This window comes from Cetorhinus maximus, chromosome 15 (assembly GCF_964194155.1).
Source record: "Cetorhinus maximus chromosome 15, sCetMax3.hap1.1, whole genome shotgun sequence".
Lineage (NCBI taxonomy): Eukaryota > Metazoa > Chordata > Chondrichthyes > Lamniformes > Cetorhinidae > Cetorhinus > Cetorhinus maximus.
In genome coordinates this window covers 35,956,981-35,971,617 of record NC_135893.1, presented here as the reverse complement: position 1 = coordinate 35,971,617, position 14,637 = coordinate 35,956,981, and the positions used below count along the sequence as shown (strand labels likewise).

At 47.0% G+C, this 14,637-nt stretch overlaps 1 protein-coding gene across 6 annotated transcripts in view; it reads left to right on the top strand.

The window, feature by feature from the left end:
- The window catches only part of sh2d5 (SH2 domain containing 5), a 95,243-nt gene that overhangs the window by 59,122 nt on the left and 21,484 nt on the right, over positions 1–14,637 (top strand). For all 6 annotated transcript variants that reach the window (XR_013578911.1, XM_078558230.1, XM_078558228.1 and 3 more), the window contains one exon: positions 10,843–10,951. Coding sequence is in view for 5 of the 6 variants with exons in the window: in XM_078558230.1 (XP_078414356.1) it covers positions 10,843–10,951 (109 nt within the window). In the remaining variant the exon portion in view is untranslated. The remainder of the gene's footprint in view (positions 1–10,842; positions 10,952–14,637) is intronic.

Below are 14,637 nucleotides of genomic sequence, written 5' to 3'. Positions count from 1 at the left end.
TCATCTGGTCCCAGTGCCTTGTCAACTTTAAGTACTGACAGTCTATCCAACATATCCTCCTTATCAATTTTGAACCCTTCTAGCGACAGTTTTCTCCTCTATCACCGTAGCCTTGGTAGCATCTGCTTCCTTGGTAAAGACAGATGCAAAGCATTCGTTTATCACCTCAGCCATGCCCCCTGCCTCCATGTGTAAATCCCCTTTTTGGTCCCTAATCGGTCGTACTCTTTTTATCACCGTTTTACTATATATGTGCCTAGAGAAGACATTGGGATTCCCCTTTATGTTGGCTGCCAGTCTTTTCTAATAATGCCTCTTTGCTTCTCTAATGTGCTTTTTTACCTCCCCTCTGAACCTTCTATATTCAACTTGGTTCTCAATTGTATTTTCTACCTGACACCTGTCATAAGCACACTTTTTTCTCCTTTATCTCAATTTCTATCTCGTTTTTCATCCAGGGAGCTCTGGATTTGTTTGCCCTACCTTTCTCTTTTGAGAGAATATACCTTGACTGTGCCTGAACCATTTCTTTTTTTGTAGGTAGCCCATTGTTCATCTACAGTTTTTCCTGCCAACCTTTGCTTCCAATCTATCAAGGCCAGCTCCATTCTTTCCCCATTGAAGTTGGCTGTCCCCAGTTAATTATTCTTACTCTGGATTGCCCATCGTCCTTTTCTACCTTCATCCTAAACCTTACGACACAATGATCACTGTCTCTTAAATGTTCCCCCACTGACACTTGATCTACTTGGCCCACCTCATTTCCAAGAACCAGGTCCAAGAGTGCATCCTTTCTTGTTGGACTGGACACATACTGCTGTAGAAAGTTCTTCTGAACACAATCTAAGAACGCTTGCCCCTCTCTGCTCTTTACATTACCACTGTCCCAATCTACATCTGGGTAACTAAAGTCCCTCATTATAACTACACTATAGCGTTTGCATCTCTCTCTAATTTCCCCGCAGATTTGTTCCTCTACATCCTTCTCACTAGTTGGCGGTCTATAGACTACACTGAGCAATATAATTGCACCCTTTTTGCTCCTTAGCTCTAGCCAAATTGATTCTGTCCTTGAACCTTCTGGGACATCCTTTTTCTCCAGCACTGCAATGCTTTCCTCAAACAATACCGCCACCCCTCCTCCTTTTCTTCCTCTCCTATCTTTTCTAAACACCTTTTGGCCGGGAATATTTAATACCCAGTCCTGCCCTTTCTTGAGCAAGGTCTCTGTAATTGCCACAACACCACAAGGCAATCTGCACCTGTAACTCCCCAATCTTATTTACTATACTGGCAGTATTTCCTGTAATACTTCAGTTTTGTAAAACTGCTCATCGCAGATTTCTGATCCAAACAATATGAGTTAATACCATATCCTAGTTAGAGCTTTGAGGTTTCTGTTTTGATTTGAAAGAGAGAACTTTAACTGGAGTACTGTAAACTAACCAACCTGCTTGGTTTTTTTGTTTGCTTCTGTTAATCTTGCTTTTTAATTAGCTTGGTTTGGAGTTCTTAGCCTGAGACACAACATGAGGAGAAGCTTTTTTAAGCTACGAGCATTTAGGATCTGGAATGCACTGCCTGAAAGTGTGGTTAGAGGAAGATTCAGTCATGACTTTCAAAAGGGAATTGGATAAGCAACTGAAGAGAAAAAAAATTCTGATGGGGGAGGTGGGGTGTGGAGGGGGTAGCAAGTTGCTGGAATGGCTCTCCAGCCTGTCTCCTAATCAACCTGTAAATGCCAAAAATTTAGTGGTATTGGTGCAGACAACACACTCTGTGGAGGGTAAGGTGATATCTTGCACTGTTTCTGGTGCACATTGACAGTAAATAGCTTCATTGTTCACCTAGGACTTGCTGGATCCCAACTTAATTTATGTACAAGGTCACAATGAAGCTTATAGGGAGCAAGAAGGGCTTTTCTATGGAAGGGTTTTCATGTTGAGCAAGAGGAAAGGATTTGAGGAATGCCTGAGTCAGCATTGCCCTTACTTGCCTCCTTTCAATGCTTAAAAAGTCTGTATATATCCAACTTTCTTCACAGACTAGTGTTTTGATTTGAAGGATCAGTCTCTTGGCTCTTCCCTTTTCCAGCTCTGTTTGCTCAAACTTCTCCCTTGTATCTCGGTGAACAAAACTACTCATATTGCTAAAGGTGTGGGGCAGAATCTTCCATGCTTGTGGGAAGCAGGCGTGTTTGGCAGCGTGAATGATATGGTGAGAAGGCCAAAAATCAGTTTCACGACGTTGTGAAACCAGTTTGCAATCATCTGCTCTGCCCATCAATGGTGGGCCACGTTTTCTGCAGTCGGACGTCAGGAACTTCATTGTAACACATCTGCATATCATAAGCCTAGCTTGCCAGAATCATTATCTCACGCTGGATCATCCAAGCACGTCGGCGTGCATTTCATAACCGCATATATACGAGCACCTGGCAAGTTGCACTTTGAGGAGAACTCAGAGTAACATTGTGCAGCGCTTGCAAGGGTCATCTGCTGGACTTCAAGGTTGAGGTGCTGTGCATTCAGGCGAGGGCACAGGCAAGTCGCTTTTTTTCTGGCTGGCTGACAGTGCAGTGCCGGGGCAAGGGCTGCACAGCGATTGAGGTATCTTGAGGGGGGCATAAAGGCTGCACTGCGGCTGAGACGACTTGATGGGTGGCAAGCGAGCTGCCCTTGGACAGACAGGAGTCAGACATTCACAGAGGTTATGTGAAGATCTGTGGAGTGTCCTCAGTGCATGTCGTCGTCATCATCCTCCTGAATCGAGCGACTATTAGGGCCTCTGCTGCGACTCCATTTCAGAAGCCTTATCACAGAGGGTATTTGTACTGCCTTCATCCAGACTGGAATCAAACATTCACTGATGCAATGTGAGGATCTATGGTGTCTCCTCACTGCATGTTGTCATCATCAACCTCCACGAATCTAGCAGCTATGAGGGCCTCCCGAGCGCGCCTGCCTTGGCTGGCCAGTGCCTCATCGCCATCAGCCTTGTATTTGAGGACCTCCTCACCCTCATCCCCGTTGACGTCCTCCTCTTGTGGGAGACATCCAGCTCCTCCATCTCCTCCTCAGCCAGCTCCTCTCCCCATTGTAAAGGGCGCAGCAGGTGATGACGATACGTGTCACCTCTGTGGACTGTATTCCAGGGCTCCACCAGACCGGTCCAGGCATCAGAACATCATTTTCAGCATCCCAGTGGTTTGTTCCACCAAGGTGCGAGTTGCAGCATGAGCCTCATTGTGCCTTCACTCTGCTGCAGTCTGAGGCTGCCGCACTGGTGTCCTCAGCCACGTGCTCTGTGGGTAGCCCTTGTCCCTGAGGAGCCAACCCTGCAGCCTCTGTGGACCCTGGAAGACGTCAAATATCTGAGATCGACTCGGAATGTAGGAGTTCTGGACACTCCCTGGGAACCAAGCGCAGACCTGCAGGATGCGTTTGTGCTGGTCACATACTAGCTGAACATTTCAGCAAGTGGAAGCACTTGCAGTTGACATAGTTGACCGCCTGTTGCCACAGAAATCTGAGAGCCATGTGAGTGCAGTCGATGGCACCCTGCACCTGTGGGAAACTTGATATCTGGGCAAATCCCAGCACCCTTGCATCCTGGCTTTCCTGGTCCTGGGCAAAATGCACAAAGTTGTGTGCCTCGCGAAGATGGCATCCATGACCTCATGGATGCATTTGTGGGTGAAGGTTTGCAACATCCCACAGAGCTCACCTGTGGAACCCTGAAAGGAACCACTGGCATACAAATTGAGCACTACAGTTACTTTCACAGCCATGGGCAGAGGATACCTTCCATATCCCCGTGGAGCCAAGTCATGCAGCAGGTGGCAGATTTGACCAACCAGTTCCCTGGACATGCTCAGTCTTTGGTGACATTGGTTCTTAGTTTTTTGCAGGAATGAAAGGTGGCGTCTGTAGACGTTGGATCTAGCTAGGCACCAACCAACAATGACTTGCTGTGACTCTTCAGTGGCGTGTGCGGGAGCCCCAGCCGCCCCTTCTTCCAGAGGGTGCTGCTCGTCCCTCTGCCCAGCCAGGAGCTTCCATCGCTCTCATCTTCTTCGTCTCCGCTCCCTGTAAGCCATAAGGCATACAGCTAGGTCACTAGGCTCCATGCTCCTGACGTACTCCTGCAGGATGAAAGAGTGGGTTAGCTTGGGTGTTCTAAGAACCTCTTCTTGGTTAAGTCTGGCTTCTTAACGCATCCCAGAGAATGCTGGCCACCACTTGGATAGCCAGTTTAGTGCGCTGCATGGCTGCCCAAGACCCCACCCAACTCTGCCCCACTCCCCTGACCGATTGGCGGCAGATTCACCCACTGGACTGCATGCTGTGCCCTCCGCTCAGGCATTCTCCTAACCCGGACTGCAAGGCTGCTTGTTAGCCTGAACCATGGGGAAGACTGGACCAACCCTGAATGATGACATTGCAAGAGGCTGTGAACGCCTCCACCAGTGACTGCTCCATGGCCAGCTTTAACAATGAGATTGTTCCACTTGCCCAGTCGTCCAATTGTTCTGCAGTCCACTAAAATGCTTATTAGTTTCCAGTCTGTGCCCGAGGGGTGATTGGAGCCCTGGGTCATGGACTCTGTCGGCTGTTTCCCAAATGTGCCTGCGAAAGCAAGGAGAGATAATTAGTGCATGACAGTGGCCTGTGAAATAGGACACATTATTCACAGCTTGATTGTCTGATGGACGTTGCACAGTTGGATCCTTAGCTGGTAGAGCACCGCTGACCTCACCGTCAGAGCAGGTACGGTCCAGATCTTCACTGGCCAACTGTATGACTCTTTTCAAAGTCCATGAGGGCCTTGATTTCAGGCATTCCTCCACTAGTCTGCGACCTCTCCCTCTTGTGCAACATGAATATAGATGGAGAGACTGTAAGCAGGGTGCCTGTCAGGCCAGATGAAAGTATGCCTGGCATGTGTGGGTGGTGAGTGGTCCCATAGTCGGGATGAGGACAATGAAGGTGTGTGTGGGAGAGTGAATGGTGATGTTCCTTGAACTGACAGTGAGTGAGATCCCTGTGGATTTGTGAAGGGTTTGTGAGTTGAGGGTGATGAGAAGAGTGACTTACCCTGGCGGAATGGAGGAGATCATTCATCTTCTTTTGGCACTGGCTGGTTGTCCTCTTTTGCAGGGCGTTGGCACTGTCCACCACTGCCGCCACTTCCCATGCTGGATTGGTGGTGTTGCTGCCCCTCCTGCGGCCAGAGGGATAGAGGACATCACAGCGGGCCTCCACGGCATCAAAAAGGCACTCGAGGGTCGCGTCACTAAACCAGGGGGCTGCAGTCTTCTTTACTTTTGGGCCATGTCTTCTTTGCAGCAGTCCTGGGCTGGAAGCACTGGGAGGTGTGCGTGCGGTTGCACTTTAAAGATGGCACCTGGCGTGATTAAGCGGCAAGGGGACAGTGCGGCAGGCGAATGAGAGCCCACCACCCCCCTCAAAATTGCGTGTTTCCCGGGAACGCATGATTAATGAGGTGGGTTTGGGAATGATATAGCATGAAAAGCCACCATTGCCGCCGGCGGCTATAACGTTTTTTATCGCCTGCTATCACACTTAGTGCAAATCTGGGATGATTCCACCTGTAGTCTAACCAGAGCACTATGCAGCATGACTTTCTCTAATTTACTCCACTGTTCTGGCTGTACATAAATCCACATTCCATTTGTGTTATTCATTTGCTACTCTGAAATGATTCTCATTTGAATGAGAAAAAAAGTAATGAGATTTGCCATGGAGTTGCAAGAGATTTCACTTCCGCAAATAGGAGATTGATCAGGCAGGTTCTTGCCCTTCTGAATTCATGTTGGCTTATTAGGTTATCATACAGGCAATTCAAGTTTCTGATAATGCATTTTATTATTTAACCTGAAAATTTTGCCAGACAAATTGCTCTATAGTTTCCAGTGCCTGTCCTTTCAACATTCTTTGAAGATGGGCACCATGTCAGCCTGTTTCAAATCTACCAGTTTACTTCCATAATATTTGTCAGCTCCTTCATAATGACTGTCAGTGTCTCACACCTCTCATCCCTTGCCTCTTCATTGCTGGACTGTTAATGGAATTAATTAATTAGTATACTAGCTGTCCTAACCTCATTATTATTTTTAGTCCTGTTAACATTTTTATGGTTGTCATCTCTTCTCTGGTCTGCTTACTTTTATACTACTAAAATAATTTTTCACTGTTGTGTTTTGCCTATGGTTATACTTTTATTTCAGATCCCTCTTTGTCCCTCTGATCACCTTTTTAATGTGACTCTTTGTTTTTATATAGACTTCCTGGCAATGGAATCAGAAATATATCATACTTCAAAATCTAAAATACTCGTAGGAAATCTATTTCATATGAAACTAGATTGACCAAAATACCGTGAATTCAAAGTGACAGATTAGCTGTGTTTTATAAGAGTTCTTTTATCTCTGTAAGGAAAAAATATACACATTACTACTGCCTACAGATATCTACATTTCTGTGGGGATTATCTGCCCAGACATTTCCTGCAATAATGAAGTCACATTTAGTCAGACATCAGTTGAATGAGAAATCCCTCATGTTTTGAGATGTTAATGCAAAATGGCTTGCAGTCTCAAATCTGTGCCAAGCTGACTGAAAGAAAGCAGACAAATTCTTTCTTATGAAAGTTAGGTATCAAAAATGTACAAACCCACCAGAAAGGCCAAAAAAAAATTCCAACATTTATATGCTAAAACAGAGGTTCTCAATTAGGAGTCCATGGCTCCAGGAAGGTTTCAAGGGGTCAGTGAAAACAGACTTCGAGCTCCGGAGCAAAGTTTCTCAGACCGCAGCAATACAGGGATGTCGACTGGTGAACTGAAAATCAATCACTGAGGCAAAGTGACAGTTGCACCCACTGTAGGCAGCCTTGATCTGTGTGGTTTTAATAGTTTTGCCTCGATTAGGTTTTGGGGACCGCTATCTGGCTTCCCAGTGGCCAGTCTGGTTAGATCTGATTTTGTTGGATGCCTGGCTGTCCAAATGATGCACCCAAGAAGGTCTGCAGATTTATCAGTTGGAAAGTGGTCTTGTGCTGTCTTGCTGTCTCTCTGTCGAGCAAAGACACAGCCACATAAGGTTGTTACTGACTTCCCTAGATCAGCAAGCCTTTTGACCTGATGTCAATCTGAAGGAGATCCGATGTTCCGACCCAAACTTATCAACAGAAAACTTGGTTGGCATAACCTACACAAGTGAAATTGCTGTGTCACACTCTTCCCCTGCTCGCTCAAAGCCAGTGCAACCCAGTAGCCTGGGTCAGTACTAGCATTTTTCTGGTGGAACTTGGAACTCCAGAGGAACATACATATAACTTTAACTGAATGGATTGAGGGAAAATACACAATGGGTAATCATTAACCAAGGTAAATCCAGGCTCTCACCCCCAGAGGGCAGCACTCTTTTCCAGAAAGACACTTAGCGAACCATTTCCAACTTCAGACTTGAATCTCTGAAAATTAATTCCAGCTTTTAATTAACCATCCCCCTCCCCTCCCCCTTTGACTAATTTTTGCATGTTTTGGTTCATCATTTCCCCACATTTTGGTTAACCATTTCCTATTTTGAACTTGATCCCTGCAAGTATTTTTGCACTTTCTGTTAATGATTTTCCACCATTTGCTAATTTTTACAGCTTTTTGGTTTACCTTTTTTCATGCTTTTCAGTCCCTAATTTACCTTTTGGATTTAGTCGCTGAACATTATTTTCAACTTTGGGTTAAACATTTCCCACTTTTACTAATTTTTTTGTCAAAGATGCCTTGACGTCTTGACAGAATTGTTACTCAGCACCAGCAACAAGTTTCATTTAAGTAAATGAAACAAAAATTCTAAATATATATATGTTTAATTGTACAACTAATTTTTATACAGAAAAATATTTGTGCCGTGTTACAGGGTGTATCTGCAATCTTTATAACATGGAAGGGGGCCTTCTGAAATAAAGGCTGAGAACCCCTGATCTAAATGGTAAATGTGGTTAATAATATGATTGCCTACTTAATGGAAAGAAACTCTTTTATCTGGTATGTCCAAGTCTGCTGTGGAATGGTAGAATAATGCTGATTTTTCAACTTCCTGTTTGTTTTCATGTTTTGGCATGAAATGGGGGTTATGTGGAGCCCTGTGCATAACTTACATTCAAGAGCACTTTGTTAAAAGATTAGGGATAATACACCTAATGTTGCCATTCAACTATTGTACAAATCAGATATTGTACTGTTACTCATGCTCCTGTCAAAGCATATTATTTGTAAATAAATTCATTTTAGCCTAAGCAAATATGATCTAACTTTTTTTTGTCTTTTGAGCATAGCTTTACTAACACACATTGGTCTCCATTGTTTATTATTATAGAGAAATAATAATTGCTTGGTCTTGTAGCAAGCTACCCCATTCACAACACAGACATTTATATGTTTCAGGTCATAGGTGGCACAAATCTGCTTGTGGAAACTTTTTATTATGAACACAAATAGTAATTGGAGAGAGCCTGAATTGTAAGGGCTAAAAATTGGTTCATGCCCTACCTGCGTCAGTTCCGAATAGAGGAAGACAACCTGTAAATTTGGTGCTGCCACTTCATTTATGTGATTGTAGCATTGGGCTGTTGCTGGCAGCCTCTGCTCAGCAGGGAGCTCAGTAGTGTTCAGCCAGCACATAGTGCAGCCAACCTTCTGTTCTTAAGGCAGTCTGTCCTGCTTAAAGGGAAGCTGCACTGAGTAACAGGAGTTTGCTGCTGAATACCTTTGCTGCAATTCTAAACAAAGAAAATGGAACACCAGGGCAGACAGCAGGCTCCAAGATCACAGATGCAGTGTTGGAGGACTTGGTGGTGGAGGTGGACAGGAGAGATGCCATGGTTCTGCATTGGTCAGTAGATCACCAGGGAGATCAATTCCTGGTGTCTGGCTCCAAGGATCTGGCAGCAGTGCCACAAGATGATCTTATGTGAATGGTTAAGATCAGTGAATGCATATCCTAACATCTCCTACCCATGCACCACCAGCATCTCACACTGCTCAATGCGCCACAACCCTATCTTTTACCCATCAGCAGCCTTACATTTAACATCCAGACATTCCACCCTCAAACATGTACCTATGCTTTCAGAGCAGCTCTCACTGCCTCCACACACCTATGGCAGGCACATCACCCAAACAGTGCACATTGATATTATTCATTCTCTCCTACAGGACAAGGTGGTACACAGTAGAAAGGAGCAGAGCATAGACGATGGGAACAAGAATGTCTGCATCTCCTCAACCCTACGGAGGAGCTGGTTCTCCGCATCATGGGCTTTGTGGCAAAGAACCGGGGTATCTGGCATTGCTGAGAACATTTAGGGTGATGGTATATTCCTGTCCCTTCTCAACTCCCAACTCCCCTCATCCAGCTATCTGGCATGATGAGCAAGCAGCTGATGGTGTCACAATGGACCTCTTGCTTTCTACTCCACCTCCCTTCCCTTACCCCAACCTTCCCTGCCTTCATACATGCAATAACTGCCACCTGTCCGGCCACAGCAGTCCCAGGAGCAGGAGAAAAAGCAAAAACACACCACTGAAGAAGATGCACTGTCACTTGAACAGACACTCATAGGTCAGGTACTGTGATCTTAAAGTTAATATAGAATTGAGATCAGCAAATGTATGAGTGGGCTGCAGCCAGACCAGGGGTAAAGGATGGTTCTTATGCTAGCTCACTGGAGGGCAAGGTTGCAGGTGAATTCGCCTGCAAAGGACTCAGATGAAGACCTAATGGAATAACATACAGGAGAATTCTGATGGGCATGTACACCTAAAAAGCTGGGTACATTGTCTGGCCTGCCAAGAGGCCTCCTATCACCGTCAAGGAGTACAGAGGTGTCAACCTCCAAATTGACAAAGGATATTGTGCAGAGCTTGCCCTCTATGCCGCCTCTGTTCCATCACCCTGTTATGCTGCAGACCCAAAGGCACTGCAACTGCAGCCCCTATTCCTGTTGCAGCCTTTGTGTGGACAGGTCACCTACTCCCCTGCCCTCGCTTTGAGGATGCAGTGATACTGCCAAATTTAGTAACTCACCACAACACCTCCAAGAACACTCCAGAGTACTTTCAGACGGCTGGAAATCGCAAAGGTTCTTCAAATTTTCTTTACATGCAAGTTGGGTGTCTGCCTCTTAAAATAACACTAGTGCTGGGCCGCTCTTGCAATTGAATGCTTGATCTTTGGTGACATGAAACTTGTTGAATGGAGCCACATGGTTCAAATTGAATGGGGGTCTCATCAGCTGGTAGGGCTATGTTACATCAAGATAGAACACATTCAGTTACTTCGGGCACATGCAGAGGATGCCCAGGCAAGCAACCTTCTCAAGGTGGTGCTCCATGCGGGCTGTGCCAGAGTTGAGTGGTTGTGCAATGTGCACCCCAAGAGGGGGATCGGCTTCAGTTAGCAGTGCTACCGATCCAAATTTTGTGCTCTAAATCTCTCTAACTTAGCACTTAATCCGTTTACTTGAAATAGTGTCAGTATAGAAATGAAGTCAGCAGAATCCAATATCCTTCAACATGGCCTGATTCTCATAAGTGGACTTAGCGCAAAGTCAGAGTTGATAACATGACTTGAACACTCCCCAGTTCAGTTTGGTGCTCTTCCAACTTATGCTTTGTTGAATAATTGATTAAAAAGGATGGTTGAAAACTGTTCATTTTTAAAAGCAAGATTAGACTTCAAAAAAGGCATAAATAGTTCAAACAATGTCAGTGCTATGTGTATATGAAATACTATTTATTTGTTATATTTTCTGCAGACAGTTGCAGCTTGGGGGATGAACTCATGGAATCCTGGAGAACACTAGCTCCACTGCAGCATGAAGAAGTATTAATGGACACAGTCTGGGCCAGTGCTGGGATGCCCAGGTTAGTATGTCAGTGACTGTACAATGGTAATTCTCCGAAAGATGAACTTTTTTTAAAAGAAGGCTATCTTTTCCTCAGATGCTCAAGTGGCTATAACATCCATGCAGTCATTGTAAACAACAGTTGCAGAAATTATCTCAATGGAATTCATGGCAAAATAAAAAATCTAGCACAAGATCTCTTTGATATAGTAGAAACATAACTAATATTAGTCACACATTCTGTTCAGACAATTAAGAATGCCATGAGGTGAATGAAAATGTAGTTAGGTGAGGAGCTAGCGACCCCCTAATTGGACTCCTCTAAGGGGCCGTAAACCACGCCTCTTTAAAAACCTGGCCCGACTCCAGGAAAATTGGGGGGGAAGTAGGAGTTACCTATCTCTGTAATGGAGCCGGCCAGGTTGGGAGCATTGGATGTGGGCTTCTGTAAGGAAGCCTGACAGGAAGTAGCCGCAGTCTTAAAAGGCATTCCCAAAAATCGCATGGACCGGGAATGGGATCAGGAGTCCCGGAATTGGGACTTGCCTGCCATTTTTAAAGGGGCCCTGAGTCAACCCGACTCAGTGAAAATGCAGATCCTAATTGTGATGAGAATCATAGATGAAAGCTTCCTTAAAGAGTCTTGATCTCTCACTTGCAGCACTGGTTCTTCTTGCATTCTGTTGCTCTCTGTCAATTTCTAGCCTTTTTGCTCTAGCCTCTTCATCTTCCCTGGCTCTGCCTGCCATCTGTTGCTTTCCTTACCAAGTAATCACTTAGATAAATCAAATAAAATTAGAAAAAAATGAAATATGAAAGAAAGTTGGGGATTTATGACATAAATTTATTGCATTCTTTCTTGGTTAAGATTGGTTAAAGAATGTCTAAGTTACGGTGTCTGCAGGGACACAGTGTAAGGACCATGGCATCCCCTGGAAAGCCGCCCTTCCCCCGCCATTGAGGATGGTTAGATGTCAATTCCCCTTGGTCCAAGGTATCATCCCACCAAGTTTGGTTGAGATTGGCCCAAGGACCTTGGAGGAGTTTCCCAAAAAACAGACCGATATTTTGCTTTTATGTCTGGGAAGAGCATCCTCCAGTCAGCATCGCGGCGAAGCAGTCCGGGGGAGAGCGTCCTGCGGTCAGCGTCGCGGCGAAGCAGTCCGGGGAAGAGCGTCCTGCGGTCAGCGTCGCGGCGAAGCAGTCGGGGAAGAGCGTCCTGCGGTCAGCGTCGCGGCGAAGCAGTCGGGGAAGAGCGTCCTGCGGTCAGCGTCGCGGCGAAGCAGTCGGGGAAGAGCGTCCTGCGGTCAGCGTCGCGGCGAAGCAGTCCGGGGAAGAGCGTCCTGCGGTCAGCGTCGCGGCGAAGCAGTCGGGGAAGAGCGTCCTGCGGTCAGCGTCGCGGCGAAGCAGTCGGGGAAGAGCGTCCTGCGGTCAGCGTCGCGGCGAAGCAGTCGGGGAAGAGCGTCCTGCGGTCAGCGTCGCGGCGAAGCAGTCGGGGAAGAGCGTCCTGCGGTCAGCGTCGCGGCGAAGCAGTCGGGGAAGAGCGTCCTGCGGTCAGCGTCGCGGCGAAGCAGTCGGGGAAGAGCGTCCTGCGGTCAGCGTCGCGGCGAAGCAGTCGGGGAAGAGCGTCCTGCGGTCAGCGTCGCGGCGAAGCAGTCGGGGAAGAGCGTCCTGCGGTCAGCGTCGCGGCGAAGCAGTCGGGGAAGAGCGTCCTGCGGTCAGCGTCGCGGCGAAGCAGTCGGGGAAGAGCGTCCTGCGGTCAGCGTCGCGGCGAAGCAGTCGGGGAAGAGCGTCCTGCGGTCAGCGTCGCGGCGAAGCAGTCGGGGAAGAGCGTCCTGCGGTCAGCGTCGCGGCGAAGCAGTCGGGGAAGAGCGTCCTGCGGTCAGCGTCGCGGCGAAGCAGTCGGGGAAGAGCGTCCTGCGGTCAGCGTCGCGGCGAAGCAGTCGGGGAAGAGCGTCCTGCGGTCAGCGTCGCGGCGAAGCAGTCGGGGAAGAGCGTCCTGCGGTCAGCGTCGCGGCGAAGCAGTCGGGGAAGAGCGTCCTGCGGTCAGCGTCGCGGCGAAGCAGTCACTTCAAAAAGTGACATCAGCACAAAGGTGAGAGCTGATTTGTGAGTAGTGGGTAAGTGTTTTTCTACAATTTTTTTCTCCAGTATAAAATAGATTAAGCTAAGGAAAGGTAAGGGTTCTAGTTTTTGTTTAAAGTACATAAATAATTTAACTTTTTTTACTGTATTTAACTTCAAGCAAGGCATTTTTATCCAGCTAGAGGCATGGCAGGGCAGCTCAGTCCTGTGTTATGTACCGCCTGCAACATGTGGGAAGTCCTAGACGCTCCTTGCGCTCTGACCGACCACGTGTGCAGGAAATGCCACCAGCTGCAGCTACTTGAGCTTCGAGTTTCAGAGTTCGAGTGGCAGCTGGAGGCACTGAGGTGCATCTGCAAAGCTGAGAGTTTCGTGGATAGCACATTTTTACATGTGTTCACCCCACACCTTACGGAAGTGCAGACAGAGAGGGAATGGGTGACCATCAGTCAGAAGAAAGGCATCAGGCAGGTAGTCAGGAAATCCCCAGGGTGCATCTCGCTCGAGAACCAGTTTTCTGTGTTGGAAAACAGTGAGAGTGACGGTTCCTCTGGGGAGTGCAGCCACGCTAATGGCACTGAGAGGAAAATGAGAGGAAGAGCAATAGTGGTAGGAGACTCTATAGTAAGGGGAACAGACAGGCGTTTTTGCAGCCGTAGATGTGACTCCAGGATGGTATGTTGCCCCCCTGGTTCCCGGGTCAAGGATGTAATTGAACGGCTGCAGGGCATTCTGAAGGGGGAGGGCAAACAGACAGAGAACGTTGTATATATTGGTACCAACGACATAGGTAGAAAGAGGGATGAGGTTCTGCAAGCAGGGAGCTAGGAAACAGATTAAAAAACAGGACCTCAAAAGTAGTAATCTCTGGATTACTTCCGGTGCCACGAGCTAGTGAGTATAGAAATAGGAGGTTAGTCCAGATGAATGCGTGGCTGGAGAGATGATGCAGGAGGGAGGGCTTTAGATTTCTGGGACATTGGGACCGTTTCTGGGGGCGGTGGGACCTGTACAAGGCGGATGGGTTGCACCTGAACTGGAATGGGACCAACATCCTTGTGGGGAGGTTTGCTAGTGCTGTTGGGGAGGGTTTAAACTAACTTGGCAGGGGGGGTGGGATCCTGAGAGGAGGTTCAGCAGGGGGAGGGAGATGCACAGCCAAAATTAGAAGAGAGAGCAAGTGAGTCTGGAAGGCATAGAAATTATAGGCCAGTTAAGGCACAAGGGAGTTTGGTATTTATTTTAATACAAGGAGTCTGACAAATAAGGCAGATGAGTTGAGGGCTCGAATTAACACATGGAAGTATGATGTCATTGCTGTCACAGGGACAAGGTTGAGAGAGGGGTGGGATTGGTAGCTCAATATTCCAGGAGATATTCCAGCAGTAAGGAGGGATGATATCTTAGAAGGCTCCTCAAATGAGGCCATATGGGTAGAGCTGAAAAACAAAAAAGGAGCAATCACATTGTGAAATGAGAGATCTTGGCGTACAAGTACACAGGTCCCTGAAGGCAGCAGTTCAAGTAGACAAGGTTGTAAAGAAGGCATATGGAATGCTCTCCTTCATTGGCAGAGGTATAGAATATAGAAGTAAGGATATAATGTTGGAATTGTATAAA